Genomic DNA, 18,213 nt, shown 5'->3' with positions numbered 1-18,213 from the left:
GATTGTGGAAAGTATTAAGAATATATGGAGTAGATGGGAAGTTGTTGAATGCTGTGAAGAGTATGTACGATGGTGCGAAGGCTGCAGTGCGTGTGGACGGTGAACTGAGTGAATTTTTCTCTTTGAAGGTTGGGTTGAAACAGGGATGTGTCATGTCTCCATGGTTGTTCAATCTGTATATGGATGGGGTAATAAAAGAGGTACATGATAGGGTAGTGGATGTTGGAGTGGCCCTGGTGAGAGAGGGCAGTGTTTGGAAACTCACTGTATTGCTGTTTGCAGATGATACTGTGTTGTTAAGTGAAGACGAAGGGGAGCAGCAAGGCTTGGTGGACGAGTCTGGGAGAGTGTGTAAGAAACGGAATCTAAAGGTGAATGTAGGGAATAGTAAAGTGATGGTCTTTGAGAGAGGTGAAGTCAGTGAATGTACAGCGAGGGTTGGATGGTGAGGAATTGGAAAATGTGAGGTACGTTTTAAGTACTTGGGTAGTGTGATGAGTAAGGATGGAGGTTTGGAGGGTGAGAAGTGCTTGAAAGGGTGCAGCAGGGAAGAAAGGTTGCTGGTTCCTTGAAAGCAGATGATAGAAAACAGGGAAGTGAGCATGGAAGTGAAAAAGTTACTACATGACAGTATTGTGATACCAACTCTAACGTACGGAAGTGAAGCTTGGACGTTGTTGGAGGAAGGACACAAGAGTGAGAGCAGTGGAAATGAGTTATTTAAGAGGAGCCTGTGGAGTCACATGGAGAGGACAGGGCTGACGAATGAGGATATAAAGGAGCGTTGTGGTGTGGATGTGGATGTGATAGGAGAGCGTTAGGAGGAATACACTGAGGTGGTTTGGCCATGTGGAAGAGGATGAGGGTGAAAGACTGGCGAAGAAGAGAGGTGGATGTGAGTGAGGTGGAGGGAGAGGGAGAGGGAGGCCGAGGATGAGATGGAGGGATGAGGTGGAGAGAATTATATGAGAGAGATGGGGGTGTGAGTTGGGAACAAGGGCAGTTGATGAAATGGCGGGGGGACAGAGCGACATGGAGGCGATTTGTTTGTGGCCACCCCATACGGGTTTGAGGCGTCTGACACTAGATAGATAGATAGTATCGGCAAGTTAAAAATATGGCCGTTACTGCGATACTTTTCATTGCCTTTCATTTATTATTCACAGAAGCAGATTATCAACTTAGCAAAACATTTTTATTATTCCGACTTCTTAAGGTCATAATACCGCCACTTGGTACTTGAGAACTGAGTCAACTAATTAAGATCATGGATACTGAATTACTGACCTCAGCTCTGCATGGCATGAGAAGTTACTGCACTCCTAGGGTCGCTACTCTCTCAGGTTGCTCCAACACACAGGTGGATGCGGGTAAAAGTTCACAAACTATGTATTATAGTCGACTCTAAGAATCTGTGACTTTCCTTCTCTTCTTTTTTTTAACTGTCAGTACCATGCCAATTATAGGCCTATAGTTACTTCTCAGCTTCCCCTATTTCTAATATTAAAAATACAAGTAATTCTATACTTTTATAAATTAAGTTGACAGGAAGTTACAGATTAAACGCAGGGCTAATCAAAATAAAAAAGTATACCGGTATCGCTATCGGCAAAGTAACGGCCATTTGTTAGTATCCAGGAGTATCAGTATCAGTATCGGTATCAGTATCGGTATCGGTATCGGTATCAGTATCGGTATCGAATTTATCGGTATCGGGTATCAGTATCGGTATCGGTATCAGTATCGGTATCAGTATCAGTATCGGTATCAGTATCGGTATCAGGTATCGAGTATCAGTATCGGTATCGGTATCAGTATCGAGTATCGGTATTAGTATCGGTATCCAGTATCGGTATCGGTATCAGTATCGGTATCGGTATCGGTATCAGTATCAGTATGGTATCGGTATCCAGTATCGAGGGAAAGTATCGGTATCAGTATCGGTATCGGTATCCAGTGCATCGGTATCGGTATCCAGTTATCGGTATCGGTATCAGTATCAGTATCGGTATCAGTATCAGTATCGGTATCAGTATCAGTATCGGTATCGGTATCGGTATCAGTATCGGTATCAGTATCGGTATCAGTATCAGTATCGGTATCAGTATCGGTATCGGTATCGGTATCAGTATCAGTATCGGTATCAGTATCGGTATCGGGCAGCATCTTAGTAGCGGCTTTGCATCTCTTTACTCCTGTCCTCCACATTCCTGTGCTCCACACTTCTATCACTCCACATTCCTGTCACTCTGCGGTCCTATCCTCCACACTCGCTGTCCGTCTGCAGTCCTATCCTCCACACTCCCTGTCTCCACACTCCCTGTCACTCCACAGTCCTCTCACTCCAGTCCCTCTCCTCCGCCAGTCCTGTCGACCAATAGAACCGTCTCTGTTACGTCGTTGCTTGAGCCTTTTGTGATCAGGTTCCTCGTCAGATGGCGGGATGTCTGAGAAAAGGTGAAGTGACTGAGGGAAAGGAGGAAGATCCCTTGAGAGAGAGAGAGAGAGAGAGAGAGAATTTGAGTCCATTGTTTCCTAATATTGTACTTAACTGAGTATAATGGACTGGTATGAGCCTGGATCAAATACGGAAATTCGTCCACATCAGCTAAACAGTTAATGATTTATCTTTGATCTAACAATAATTCTTTCAACTTAACTTGGTCAGATTTTTCTCATGTAATAGCTCTCAAGCTTTGCAGCAGAAAAAGTTAATACTACGGCTCTACATCCTCTCCATAGTACTTATTGACTCTGTTATCAGTCTGGTATTGGAACCCACTGTTCGGGTTGGAGAGATGTCAAATTTAAGTCCAGATTATTCAAGATGGAGAGATCGCAAATTTAGGTTAAGATTATCCAGGCTGGAGATATGGCAGTTTTTGGACAAAATTATTCAGCATTTTGAGATGGCAATTTTAGGTCAAGATTATTATGTATGGTGAGATGGTAAATTTAGGCCGAGATTATTCAAGATGCAGAGATAGTCAATTTAGGCGAAGATTATTCAAGATAGGGAGATGGCAATTTTAGGCCGAGTGGAAGTAAACACAGTACAGAACACGGCCCGAGTCACTTACCATTTTATTGTTTAGCTTCCTCTTACGACAGCAAAGAGGAACACACAAGTAAAGTAGCTGACCATGCCCACTACGGCCACTGCCACAGTCACCCCCACCACCAGCACCACAGTCCAAATGCCCTCAGTGTTACCATCTGCAAAGCCTGCTGCTGCTAATGATGATAATAATGATAATAATAATAATAATTATAATAATAATAATAATAATAATAATAATAACTAACTAATAATAACAATAATAATAATAATAATAATAACTAATAATAATAATAATAATAATAATAATAATAATAATAATGATAATATTAATGATAATAATAATAATGTTTAATAATAATAATAATAATAATAATAATAATAATTAAAAAATAAAAATAAAAATAATAATAATAATAAGACTAATAATAATAATAGTAATAATAATAATAATAATAATAATAATAATAATAATAATAGTAATAATAATACTAATACTAATACTAATAATAATAATAATGATAATAATAATAATAATAATAATAATAATAATAATTGTTTATTATTATTATGAATAACCTAATAATAGTAATAGTAATAGGTAGTAACAGCAGGAGGAGAAGGAGAAGGAGAAGTTGTTGTTCTAGCAATAGTAGTAGTAGTAGTAGTAGTAGTAGTAGTTCAGTAGTAGTGGTGGTGGTGGTAGTAGTAAAAGTAATAATAATAATAATAATAACAATAACTAATAGGAATAGTAAGTTCTCCATTTCCCACTGAAAACAACACAGCATGCCTTGTAGTAAAATCTGATATATATATATATATATATATATATATATATATATATATATATATATATATATATATATATATATATATATAGATAGATATATAGATAGATAGATAGATATATTTTAATGTGGGGAAGAAGGAACCAAAGGCCATGAGACCGCAATAACAGTTCCATCCAAGAGAAAAACAAAATAAGAGAGAACCAAATTCAAGATCCATTCATTTCGAGATGCCTGGACACACTGCGTTTGAAAGACTGGAGATCATAGGCAACAGGAAATACAGAAAGAAGGAGAGTGTTCCAGAGTTGACCTGTTGCATAAGTGAAAGACTGGGAGCAGCGATTAAATCTTGCATTAGAGAGTTGGACAGCAAAAGGGATGAGAGTTTGCTGCCAGACAGGTGCTACGCGCCCGTCGTAGAGGTGGAGGAAAGCATGCAGACAGTTCAGAGGAGCAGTGACTAATGAAGTAGTGATAGAAAAGAGATAAAGATGCAACAGTGCGGCGAAGAGACAGGTTGAAGGGAGTCAGTAAGAGGAGGAGAGTTAATGAGACGAAAAGCCTTTGACTCCACCTATTGAGAAGAGCTGTATCTGGGGAGCCTCCCCACACATGAGGATTGTACTCCACACAGGGGCGGATAAAACCCCTGTATACAGTAGAGTTAACAATTGTGCAGGGGTAATGAAAGAACGGAGTTGGCTTAGCACACCCAATCTCTTGGAAGCAGATTTTACAAGGAGATGTAATATGATCTTTCCAAGGTAAGTCCCGAGTAAATGAAACCCCAAGCATCTTCAAGGATGATGCAGGATTGAGCTGAATATTATTAAATATTAATGGATATACCTGTGGAAGATTTTGACGGTTTGATAGGTGTAACTGAGTCTTAGATGCATTAAAAACAACAAGATTATTTTTACCCCAGTCAGAGATACGAACCAAGTCAGACATTAGGTGTGCCATAGCCTCATCCCTTGTTTGTTGAAGTAACTGCTGAGATGGGCGTTGCGGGAACCAAATGGAAAGGTGAAGGGTGGAGTCATCAGCGTATGAGTGGATAGGTTTAGATGTACAGCTTAGAAGGTCATTGATGGATAAATTGAAGAGAGTTGGTGATAGGACAGAGCCCTGAGGAACACCACTGTTGATAGATCTAGGAGAAGAACGATGGCCGTTTACAACAGCAGCTATAGAACGACCAGAAAGCAAACTATCGATGAAGGCACAGATAGAAGGATAGAAACTGTAAGAGGGCAATTTGGAAATTAAAGATTTATGCCAGACTTGATCGAAAGCCTTTGAGATGTCAAGTGCAATGGCAAAGCTTTCGCCAAAGTCCTGAAAGGAGGATGACCAGGAGTCTGAAAGGTAAGTGAGAAGATCGCCAGTGGAGCGTCCTTGACGGAACCCGTACTGACGATCAGAAAGAAGGTTGCGATAGGAAAGATGCCTTAAAATTTTTCTATTGAGAATTGACTCGAAAACTTTTGAAATACAGGAGATTAAAGCAATTGGACGATAGTTGGAGGGTTGGGAGTGGTCACCCTTCTTTGGGACTGGCTGAATGAGAGCAAACTTCCAGCAAGAAGGAAAGGTACAAATTGGCAGACAAAGGCGAAAGAGTTTGCCTAGGCAGGGTGTAAGCACGGAAGCACAGTTCTTGAGAACAACAGGAGGGACTCCATCAGGCCCATATGCCTTGTTAGTATTGAGGCCAGCGATGGCAGAAAATACATCAGCTGAAGAAATTTTAATGTTAGCCATGAGGAAGTCAGAGGCGGGAAGTGATGGAGGAACAGCACCGGAATCGTCTAAGGTGGAATTGGAGGAGAAAGTCTGAGCGAAGAGATCTGCTTTATCAGTAGAAGAAATAGCTACAGAACCATCAGAGTGGAAAAGAGGAGGGAAGGATGATGAGGTAAAGTTGTTAGAAAGGTTTTTGGCAAGGTGCCAGAAGGAGCGGGAAGAATTCGAGTTGGAGAGTTGAGAGCATTTAGTACGGATGAAATTATTTTTAGCAGAGCGAAGAACAGACTTAGCACGATTCCGGGCTGAAACGTAAAGATGATGTGATTCAGGGGTGGGTTGGCTCCGGTACCTTTTGTAGGCCTCTGCTTCGTACCTATCTATATCTATATCTATCTATCTAATTTATTTATTTATTTATTATATTTCTAGATCCACCAGTGACGAAAAGAATATTATCCCGTCAGTGACTTCTACTGTAGCTCCTCTGACCAGCGGCATCATATTTAGCAACAGTTCAGTATAGATAAAGAATGCACGATTTTCTGAACCGCATACTCATTTACTCACTAGTCAAGCCCCGGAATCCTGACTCTTCAAAGGCATAACCATCAGACATTTTTCCGTATTTTCCCTTACAGATCCGTGCGTTTGAGACAAAGGATGCGATGCAGGGATTGGGTGGAGAGATATATGAGTTAGATCTGTGTGGGTTGGAGGGAGGGTAGCCTGATGAGATTAAGGTGTATGGCTGTGTATTGATTGATAGACTAGGCTTTTTTCGTAGAGGAGTGGAAGAGATCATGTTATGGGTCAAATTGAGAGACAAAAAGAGAGTCTCGTGGATAAGGGAACAGACTAAAGTACAGGATATAATCACCACATTCACAAAGTACGAATGGATGTGGTCAGGTCACGTCCTTCATAGAACAGATAAGATAGATAACCAGGCTAACTGAATGGCAGCCCAGGGATGGAGTGAGGAGAGGAGGCAGAAAAGAGTATGAGGTGGTGAGATGAGATTTGGGAATATACTGGGATTGGATGGAACAGGCTAACAGCCAATAGGTAAAAGTGGCAAAAGATGGGGAAGTCCCTTGTCCTGTACTGAACTGACTCAGGCAGACTATGATAAACTGATGATGATGGGACTGACCTTCACTGTAGTTCCTCTGACTGACGGTTCCACAATCAGCAACAGCCCAAGGTAGACGAAGAACGCACGCCTTTGTAAGCGACAGTCTACGAGGGAATCCTGGCCAAGATCTCGAAGTCTTAAGCAGTGCCATCTCCCTCTCCTTCTGTCCTTTTACAATCTCGGAAATTCGTAGCCAACGAGAGCCCACCTTAGAGATGGAGAGAGAAAATGTCTATAGTGCATGAACTTGGTCCAGATTTTCGTCTTTCTGCAGACTGTATGACACGCAGCTCAGTGGCAATATTATAACAATGTAACAGCACTACATCCTTTCCATAGTACATCTTCGTGACTAGCACTATAGTCTAGTGTTAATCTTTTGTTATAACTCTGTATTCAAGATGGAGAGAGTAAATATAGGCCAAGCTGAAGTGGAAAGAGTGTAGGAAAGGGTTTAGGTACAGTGTCCCTCTTTCCTTACAGAGGTTCCAGAATGAAAACAACCCCACCGTAGAGAGAGAGGAAAAAAAAACTGTAGCCAAGCGATTTCATTTAAACCCTTCACTTCTTGCCATGATCTGACGGTCATATTCAGCTTTGCGTGAGAGTTTGGGTTGTAAAGGGATTAAAAGAGGCTGTTTGTAACCCCGTCCTTACATACAGTCTCTCCGTAGCTTAAATAATCGTCTGGCGGTGGCAAGAATGAAATGAAAATACATCATCGGAACAATAATAAAGACCTCTGTTAGTGAAGTAGCAAAAATCCGTAGCCAAGACGACCCGACCTTAGAGGTAGAAAATATGTTCATTATGCTAAAGACAGAGAATGTTATTCAACTCAGGCATTACCTGTACAGGTGGTGAATGGAGAGCGACGCCTTCACGCGTTGGCACCTATATAACCCAGCAATTATTTCTGATTATTTTCACAAGTGAATATCAACAGCATCTACAGACAAGGATATGAACAAATCATATTATCTTCGAGAGCCAAAGCTTTCTATAGAGTTGCCAGAACTCTTCCATGTTGTTTACCTCACGTGAGGGAAGAAAGTGTCCGAGTTTTATATAATGTAATAATATCAGTCTTAAATATAAAATGTTAACAAGGCTTATGAAATGAAGAACGTTAAATATCTACAATTAAAAGTGAAAAACACGAAGGTCTTTAATCCAGCGTTCGCCTGCTACTCGCGTCACTGGTAAACAACATAGTGCTGGGTCGAACAGAGTAGTTGCTACTCTCGTATTGAAGTCGCTGTCTTTAGTGAATGCTTACGCCACCTATCGGCACAAATATGAAATGATTTTTTAATTCTAAAAGTGCATATATGCGCCATATAGTGTAACATTTTTGTACTCTATACAGTACGGCATTTGGTTCTGAAGGTGCAGGTGGCGGGAGTCTTCATTACTTGACGCGTGGGGACGCACACCATCCACTTATTTGACGTAATGCATCTTGCAAGTGTGTCTACACTGAGTGACACACCAAATGCTGGGCATCTAGAATATGAACCAAAATTCCTCTAAGATACTAGGTAGGTAGGTAGGTAGGTAGGTATAGAGTGAGCGCGTGTGGGGGGGGAGGGATGGTTCCAACCAACCTGCAGTCTGATGGTGCGAGGGAGTGTGGAGTTCGTGAAGGGCACAGTCCACGGGTCAGGGTATCGGTGCCACTTGTTTTCCATGGCATGACATACGGCCACTTGATCCTCAATGTTAAAAACTTTTGAGGAGCAGCTGATCCTTACAATGGCCACCAGGTTTTTGTTTTTTCTGCTCTGCATATCCTCGAGGTACAGGTCAAGCATCCAGCCGTGGGTGTGTGAAGGAGGATGAAGTGTTAGGTCTGTCCGAAGCACCCTTTCCCGGTTTTGGGTGGCTGGTGACAAGTCCAGCAGCTGCTCCTTAACGTACTGGGTTTGGCGGCATTCTGCGTGAAGGCAAAGTCAGGGCTGTATTATCTTTCTGTATATATCTGTCTGTCTGTATCAGTCTCTGTCTTCATCTATGTCTCTATCTCCAGCTGCCTATTTGTGTACATGTCTGGCAATGTATATCTATTTATCCATCTGCCTGTCATTAGACGCTTTTACCAAGAGGGGTGGTCAAAAATAAATTGCCTCCATGTCGCTCAGTCCTCCGTCATCAGGCTGCCTTCTCTTCAGCCCACACCAATCATATCAAACACTTCTCCATGCCATATTTCCTCCTCAGTCTCGGGCTGCCCCTTCCCCTTTCCCCCCTGGCCTGAATCTCGCTCACATACACTCTCCTAGTCAGTCTTTCGCTCTAACCCATCCTAAGAGGTCTTTGGGGTGGGGGGGATTGGAATGGAGTAATAGTGGGTCGTCAACTGGTGTTGTATTAGCTACAGTGACCCACCTTGGGCTGTGAAGAGGGGCACAAGAAGATAAATGAGCCAGAGATACCGCACTGTTGTCACTGCCATCATCACTAATGTCACTGCCACCACACCGTTGTCACTGCCACCACAGCGTTGTCACTGCCACCACAGCGTTGTCACTGCTACCACAGCGTTGTCACTACTACCACACCGTTGTCACTGCCACCACACCGTTGTCACTGCCACCACACCGTTGTCACTACTACCACACCGTTGTCACTGCTACCACTCTGCTGTCACTGTTGCCACACTGTTGTCGCTGCTTCCGCACTGTTGTCACTGACACTGCTGTTGTCACTGTTACCACACTGTTGTCACTGCCTCCTTCACTGCAGCAAGGTATCCTTTCTGTAAGAGCGAGAGAGGTTATTGTTGGTACTGCTGTTGTCAGGCCACGGTCACCTGAACGTCAACCCGGTGGACTGCAGGCTGTACTTGCCCATTTCCTATAGTCCACCCTCCTCCTCTGAAGACAGGCAGGGAGTTCAGCCACGTCTGTATAACCTGGCCCAAGGTCCGTCCGGTTCTGTTGGTGCCACCACGTGAAGGCCTCTCACTCCAGCACAGGAATATAATTAATATAATATACAGATGAAATTCACTAGTATCACGCACGCGTATAATTCAGGGGCATATTATGGGTATTATTTAGGTGAGTAATTTGTAGGTATAATTCAGGGGTATAATTTAGGTATAATTCATGAGTATATGACATAATATATAGGTATAAATGATGAGAGTAATTTGGGGTGTACTGCATGGCCAATATCTGTAAGAAAAGGAACTATTATTTTTTTTTTTAGTATTCAGTATTTTTTTTTTTTTTTCCCCATCAGGAGCGTAGGGATTCACAGCGATACAATTTCGGATCGTATTGTGAATAATTTTGAAAACTTCGTGGCGTCTTTTCCTTACCGATTTATTTCTCACATCACATGTCGGTATCCTTTAGTGTGCTGCTGATGCGAACTGTGTCGCGACTAAATTCCGTAGATAACATACAGGGCAAGACTAAGTTGTAATAAATAAGCTGTAATAAATAAGATAAAGGGCTAAAGAAAAGGTGCTGCGACGCGTCCTGTGCCATCCAAAGTACGATCCTTAGTCCTGTCATGGAAGGGAGCGTTGACCGGTCTCTCTTCCCTGAGCAGCATGAAGCGAACAATGAAGCCCAACCACTACACGGATATCAACCCTTGAGGGCCACATCCGGCTGGTGTGCCTGGAGCCACTCGACGGCACACAAGAGTAGGAGAACTATCATAAAAGTGTCTGGCGGGAAATGAGTCAAAGACCCGATCACATTGTTCATACCGTGGAAAGTCCCGGTCTATATTTCCCCTCATGGATAAGCACATTAGCCACTCTCAGTACCAACACTTTGTTTATACTGTAGTTCTGCAGCCACCACCATTTTATTTAACGTCCAACAGGTCCCTGGCAGTAGCAGTATTACTACTGGTGGTGGTGGTGGTGGTGGTGGTAGTAATAATAATAATAATAATAGTAGCAGTAGTAGTAGTAGTATTAGCAGTGGTGGTAGTAGTAGTAGCAGTAGTAGTAGTAGTAGTAGCAGTGGTGGTAGTAGTAGTAGTAGCAATGGTAGTAGCATTGGTAGTAGCAGTGGTAGTAGTAGTAGTAGTAGTAGTAGTAACTATTGTTGTTGCACCAGACACATCTGAAACGCAAACCCGGTGACTGCAGGGTGGAGGTGTCCTGCACTGATAGGGAGGGGACTCAAGGACGAGTGTTTAACCGGGCAGTTCCACCCCGCGGCTATATATCGGTGTCACCACGTGAAGGCGTCCACAGAGGGCAAAAGGTCTGATCCCAGTCCACTGTTCAACGCATTTAGAACTGATAAAACCCGCCGGAAATACGTAGATAGGAAGTTAGTCCGTTAGCCCAAGGACGTATTGGTTTAGCCTGATGTTGTTGTTGTTGATTGGAACGTGACACTGGTGGACTTCAGGTGGACGTTACTGCCCCTGTCTTCAGACGATTTTATTCAAGAGAGATTTCATTAACTACAGTTTATTCATTTTAAGTAGGCAGATATTTCCGTCCGTTTTTGTAGCTTATTTCACTCAACTCAGTGATAGAATAAGACAGTACTATGGCTCTGCATCTTTCCCAAAATGACTTCCTCGTGACTAGCATCATATTCTAGTGTTAAGCTCTTGCAACAGCTCAGCACCCGAGTAAAGAGATGGCAATTTTACGCCTTGTTAAAGTGAACAGAGTGTAAAGGTGACAGGTAAAATATTTGCTAAGTTCTCCACTGCTATGCTTATTGTTCTCTACTTTGGCCTGATATTAACATCTCTGCATCTTGAAGGCCGAGTTGTAACAATGGATTGACACTGGAATATAATGGTAATTATGAGGAAATGCCATAGGAAGGATGCAGGGCAGTAGCATTTGTCTTTTCTGCCAAAGCTGCGTGAAAATACTCTGAAAGACGACGAAAACTGGGCCAAGCTAGAGTGAAAGAACTATAGGGTGCCATCCTAGGCTAGGCATAATGTCTGGTAGTAACAATCGTGGTAGTAGTAGTAGTAATAGTAGTAGTTGTTCTTGTTAACCTCAGGCTCAGTGGGCTGCAGGCCTGAGTGTCGCTTCTTGTTTCTTCCGCCATACACTTTCGGGGACTAGGGAGGGGACTGAGGTGCGTGTGTATAACGGGTAAGCTCCACTGTCATGGGATGGAAGGGGTTGATGCTGTGAATATTAACCGCTTCACACCTGCCGCTCCCTCAGCTGAATGAAATTATCTGACGTTACTCACATGCACCAGAACTAAATCGTCTGGCGTGAGCTGAAAGGGAATACTAGAGCTGTCCACACCATGAGAGGGTTAATGGTAATACTATCAACTCTCAGGCTTCCATAACTTGTCTTAGCACTCGGGCTTCTGTGATTCACTCCCAGCTGAGAAAAATCGTACTGCCTAAGCTGAAACAGAGTACGAGAGTTGTCCTGGCCATGAAAGGGCTGGCAGTATTAATTCTCTCAAGCACCTGCGGTACGACTCAGTCTGGTGAGAGGGATAATAGGGACAGTATTAACACACAGGCTTCTATAACTCAGTCTGGTGAGAGGATAATAGGGACAGTATTAACACACAGGCTTCTATAACTCAGTCTGGTGAGAGGATAATAGGGACAGTATTAACACACAGGCTTCTATAACTCAGTCTCAGCTTAATACAATAGTCGGGCATACGATGGAGTAGAATACTAGACTTGTGCCGATCATGAGAGGGTTAATGGCGACTGTACGAACCCTCAGGCTCTTGTGGCTCTCTCAGCTGAATAAATCTTCTGACAATTTCTTAATCTCCTGTGACTCACTCTCCACAGTAAAATAGCTTAGTGTTGTCTTAAGCTGCTGTGACTCACCCTCCACAATAAAACAGCTTAGTGTTGTCTTAAGCTGCTGTGGCTCACTCTCAGCTGAATAAAATCGTCTGGCCTTAACACACCTTCACTCCACCGCCAATGGCTCCTCACTGGTTGCTTACTCATTCACCACTAACGCTGTGTGTGTTGCGTCATGCTTTACGCTCTCTCTCTCTCTCTCTCTCTTACACATACACACACATGATACCTCCGTGTGGGTCGTAAGACCTTTGAGGTACTTTTTTTCCTTGTAAATCATCTCTCTCTCTCTTTCACACACACACACACACACACACACACACACACACACACACGCACACGGTACCTCCTCGTTATGGGTCGTAAGACCTTTGAGGTACTACTTGTCCTTGTAAATCCCCCCCCCGTCTCTCTCTCTCTCTCTCTCTCTCTCTAATCTCGGTACACGCCCCTCTCAAACACACTAATCGCTCTCTCTTCCTCTCTCTCCCTAACCGTCTCCCCTACCTTGCCATTCCAACACCAGGATTATGTCAGGAATTTTAGTTCATTATTACTCTTATTAGTCTACGTGAATGTAAGCTCCAAAGGCAGTTATCGTATTTCCTTACTCTAATACCAGGGTATCACAAATTTCTGTATATATATATATAAATATATATATATATAAATATATATATATATATATATATATATATATCTATCTATCTATCTATCTATCTATATATATATATATATATATATATATATATATATATATATATATATATATATATATATATATAGTCCAGTCCATGTTTTCATTGTCAGTTCGAGGGTGCTGATTCTGAATCTGACACCCATATACCTGAAGCACGTCTCAGTTTTGTGTAATTGCTTCGTAAACCTTCATGGCGCAAAATAGTGAACTGTAATGAGAAAAATAAAGAAAATATTGAAAGTTATTTTCTGTTTCACTTGGAATTGATCCATAAACTCTATAATTTCAAATATCTAATCCAAGTGAACACTGAACAATCAGTTTGGAATGAATCTGTGTACTTATTAGTACCTTCTTTTTCGTTTGTGCGATACCTGTGGTTGGTCACGCATCAGATTCCAGCAGATGTCGGCTAACATGGCTGGGCTCCATCTCCAGTTGTACCTACTCTCCATTCCTGCTATGTCTTGATGGAACCTCTCCAAGTTCATCACTGACGGCCCCAGCATTGTCTGGGAGAAAGGAAAGATGCGAATGCAGAAAATGTAGTTTCAGTGACATGTTACAACCAAGACTTTGGCAACATTTGATAAGTTCATCTACTGAAACTTGATGATGGTCCTGTCTGTGCTTTCCCAGAAGACCACTGCACACACCCTTAAATGCACACCAAGCTGCTGACTCTGTTTCAGCCACCATTGCTTGAAAATCATTGTTAAATATGAGCTGACGAATTTGAGGGCTGACAAATATGCCTTCTTTGATGTTAGCGTCGCTTATTTTGGGAAATTTCTCTTGAGGTACAGGAATGCTGGTTTATCATACTTCAGTGCTTTGACAAACTGTTTCATTAAGCCCAGTTTTAGGTGAATTGGTGTCAAAATGATTTTCTCCTTCATTAGTGGTTCATTAATAACATTGTGGGATCCACGTGTCAGTGAATCTCACGGTGGCCATTCCGACCGGGTGTAATGCTCTGATCTTGTTCGGCTGTCCCACTGATATAGAAAACACACGTACTTGGTATAGCCAGTTTGCAGTCCATTAAGAATGGCAACAACTTTCAAATCTGCACAAAGAAGCCATTCATGCTCATGGTATTTTATGCGATCCAGAATGATAGAGTTTCATGTCTCTCTTAAAGTAACTGAGTGTGCAACTAGAATAGAAGACATGGTGTTTCCTATGTGTAGCAGAACACCTTTAATGCTGTACAGAGAGCCATCAATAAACAGCCTCCCGTGACTGGGTTCAAAGTTCAATCCAAGGGCATCAGAAAGTACCCTGATATCAGTGCCAAAACAGAGACTATTTTCCTATTTGTCTATCTATCTATTGCCAGACACCTAAATCCCGTAAGAGGTGGCCACAAACAAACTGCCTCCAAGTCGCCCTGTCCCCCGCCATTTCACTGTCCTGCTCTCAGCTCACACACCCCCTCTCTCATATACCTCTCCACTCCATCCCTCCATCTCAGCCTTGGCCGGCCCCCTCTTCCACTGAATAGTATTGCTGCAAATCCGATGAACGCTTTCTGAATGTTGTAATACTGGCATCTTCATCCAACAAAATTCCATTCCTGCAAACGAGAGGCTGGTAGGTCACGCTGCTGTTCAGTGAGGGAAAGATCATCAACCAGGTCATTCAGTTTAGGTTGTGTAATTAGATTTTTTCTTGTGATTCAGGTACATCTGGGGTGTCCGTGTCATCGCCTGATATTCCGGATGAAGGCTGAGGGACAGGCGTATCACTGGAATGTCCAACAGGGCCAATAGCAGACTGAAGATCTGGTTAAACAATAGCCTTATTGTTCTTCTGGTTACGACCTGTAGAAAAGAAAGATAGACATGCTCATTAGAACACAGATTTAGAGGAGACTATAATGCATTAATTTAACAAAATGATGTCTTTTGTAAGAATTGTAATCAATAAAGAGGATGAAGGGAGGAAATCATCTTACCTGTGATATCTGTTAAGCAGCAGCAGCAGCAGTCCGTTGAATGGTCCAGTGGCTCCCTCCAAACCATCGGCACTCCACATTTGAGACCTGCATCCGTGCCTTTGACCCAGGCTAAGAGTGGCTTAGCGCACCTGACACAGCATATATGAGAAGCCCATCGCTTGTCTTGATCGCCAACTTTGCATCCAAAATACAGTTGATATAGTTTCTTCGTGTGAGAAGTCATTCACCTTTTGTACTGTTTCAGTGTCAGCGAACCTCTGATGTAACAACAACTGTCTGGAAAACTTTACATCTGGTCGCTGTTGCTTCAGTATAGTTAATAACACCTGCAAAGAGAAAGACTTTTAGAATATTTGAATTGACTTGTATATTTACATAAGGAAGCATACAGACGAATAAGAAATCGAAGTAATACATCTTACGTAGACTGTACAGTATTTTGGAACTGTTACACTGAATAGGCCTAAACCTCAACCGACACGATTATATAACATTGGTGGGTCACACAGTAAATCGAATGTGATATTAGAGATCAACGCATGAAATTACCCCTTAAAATGCTCATATCATATTTGTCTTTATTTTTTTTTTCCCACTGTTGTACAGTGTAGTCATTCACACTGATTTGGCTGCGAAGTGTTTGATACAGGGTATGGCAGTGGATGTTGGAGCGGTCCTAATGAGAGAAGGCAGCGTTTGGAAACTTCCTGTACTGTAGTTTGGAGATAATACTTGTTGTTAAGTGATGACGAAGGGAAACTTCAATGCTAGGTGAATGGGTCTGGGAGAGTGTGTAAGAAATGGAATTTAAAGGTTAATGTAGGGAAGAGTAAAGTTATGGTCTTCGAAAGAAATGAAGTCATTGAATGTACAATGAGGTTGGATGAGGAGGAAATGGATAATATGAGTGCATTTAAGTACTTGAGTAGTAAGATTTGTAAGGATGGAAGTTTAGAGGATGAAGTGTTTGAAAGGGTACAACAAGAAGAAAGGTTACTTTTTTTTTTTTTTTTTTTAATAAGAAACAGGGAAGTGAGTCACCGTGACCCCTCTCTACCCAAAACTCTGAAATCCCAGAAGATTTAAGTTCATCCCAGTAAAACATTAACGCTACAAAAACATTAGTGTCAGGGGACAAAGCTACGATCTTGGAGGTTCCTCTCTGAACAGCATGTATCGCATGAGGAATTATACGCTGATCAGCTTCTTCAGTGTGAACAGTTATTAGCTCTGGGATAACTGTCGAAGAGCCTTCAAACACACCTTGGCAAAGGCACTGTCCTCTCACCTGATATGTGACTTATTGCCAAACATACGGATGGAAAGTTAATACTAATGCCTTAAGGTCCTCGACGAACTTAAATTTATGTATTTTCGATTTTTTAAATATAGTCTCCGGTTAATATTGCGTCCTGAGTTTTCTGTCACAGATAACGACCCATTTTCATTGCCGTTATGTCTAACTATTTTATCTATTAAAAACTTGCTTCATAATGCTATTTTCTCCTTTACTGCCATTACTCAGAGTTGCTACTTACGTAAGAGAATTAAATTTCTAAGACATGTCGATGATGCAGAAGGAATAAATGCCACATGATAAAGTTAAGGCAGTTTCTAGCTTCCCTGATCCTACCAGTACTGATGATGTAAGGTTTCCTTGGACTAAGTGGCTACGATCGGTGATTTACTATCGAGTATGCACAAATCGCCGCTCCTGTGACTAAATTACTTAAGAAAATTGAACGTTTTGTTTAGACTAACGATTTGTCACAAGCTTTTGTAACAATGAAGACAGCACTTACAAATGCCCCAGTCCTGGCATTCCATGATTATATGAAACTTTTTCTTCTTTGTACAGATGCATCTGGATTGGGAATTGGTGTGATTTTGATGCAAGTTGATCAAGCAAAGGGGAAGCGTGTAATTGCATATGCTAGTCGTGCCCTAAGCACCGCAGAACGTAACTACAGTGTTACTGATTGGGGGGCTTGATTAGCTATTGTTTAGTCTCTCAAACATTTCACAGATATAATATACGGATATCCAGTGCATATCCAAACATATCATCTCCCACTTTGTGATTTATTCAAAGGAAGAAATCTTAAAGGTCGTTTGGCACGATGGTCAATTATTATTCAAGACTTCAACCCAACCTTTCAGTAGCCTACGTGCCTGGTAAATCAAATGTTGTTGCAGATGCTCTTTCACGTCACATAGCCGCGGCAGTCCCACCATCTCAGCCCAGTGATGCTCCTTACACTACCTTAACCTAAGATGTTATTAATGATTACCAGCTCACAGACCTTCTGTGAGACGTTTCAACCCTACCTACTCTCCCAGTGCCAGTAGTTAATCTAATGTTAGACAATACTTTTGTACAGGAAGAAATCCCTTACAGGAAAGGACATACCTAATAGAGAGGTACATCTACTCATTGTTCCCACTGATTTAATACCTGCATTGTTCCACATCGTTCATAACACACTTCATGCATCCCATCCAGGAAAAGATCGACGTTTGAGACAAGTACGCCTTTCACTTTATTGGCCAACTCTGCTGTAGGACATCAATGCCCTCTGTGATTCCAGTGTTTCCTGTAATCGTCACAAAGGGTCAACCGGATTACGTACTCCACTACGAATTGTTGCTGCTCCAGTTCCATTACATACATGGGAAGCCGCTTCTGCTGATCTTAAATGATCTCTTACAAAATCCGATACAGAGTATTAGTTCGTGGCAGTTGATCATTTATCACGTTACTGTTCTCGTAGCTCTCAAAGACAAGACCGCTAAGAGTTGCACTTACCTTCATCGATCACGTCATTTGTCCATTCACTACACCTTCCACTGTTATCACCGACAGCGGCACACAGTGTAACAATAATTTTGTTGAGATTTGTAAGCAGTATAACATCAATAAATGCAATGTCATACCCAACCATCCGGCTTCCAACGGCCTTTTCGAAAAGCAAAATAAAAGAGTGTCGGAGTGTTTGAGGTACTTAGGTTCTCAAAGCACCT

The 18,213-nt window shown here is 42.0% G+C and overlaps 1 protein-coding gene across 1 annotated transcript in view; it reads right to left on the bottom strand.

Annotated features, from left to right (window-relative positions):
- Positions 1-9,226, bottom strand: part of LOC145396035 (uncharacterized) — a 13,418-nt gene extending 4,192 nt beyond the window's left edge. Inside the window, exons 1-4 of the mRNA XM_080269499.1 lie at positions 9,128-9,226; positions 8,347-8,675; positions 6,758-6,947; positions 3,107-3,228 (exon numbers count right to left, since the gene is read on the bottom strand). Of these exons, the coding sequence (XP_080125625.1) occupies positions 3,107-3,228; positions 6,758-6,947; positions 8,347-8,675; positions 9,128-9,197 (711 nt within the window). The 5' untranslated portion in view covers positions 9,198-9,226. The remainder of the gene's footprint in view (positions 1-3,106; positions 3,229-6,757; positions 6,948-8,346; positions 8,676-9,127) is intronic.
- Positions 9,227-18,213: the final 8,987 nt, after the last annotated feature.

The sequence above is a fragment of the Coenobita brevimanus genome, chromosome 34 (assembly GCF_032717465.1).
Source record: "Coenobita brevimanus isolate Jiangsu-jjx chromosome 34, ASM3271746v2, whole genome shotgun sequence".
In the NCBI taxonomy this organism is placed as follows: domain Eukaryota; kingdom Metazoa; phylum Arthropoda; class Malacostraca; order Decapoda; family Coenobitidae; genus Coenobita; species Coenobita brevimanus.
Note: the sequence above shows the minus strand (reverse complement) of the source record. Positions and strands in the feature narration are given on the sequence as shown.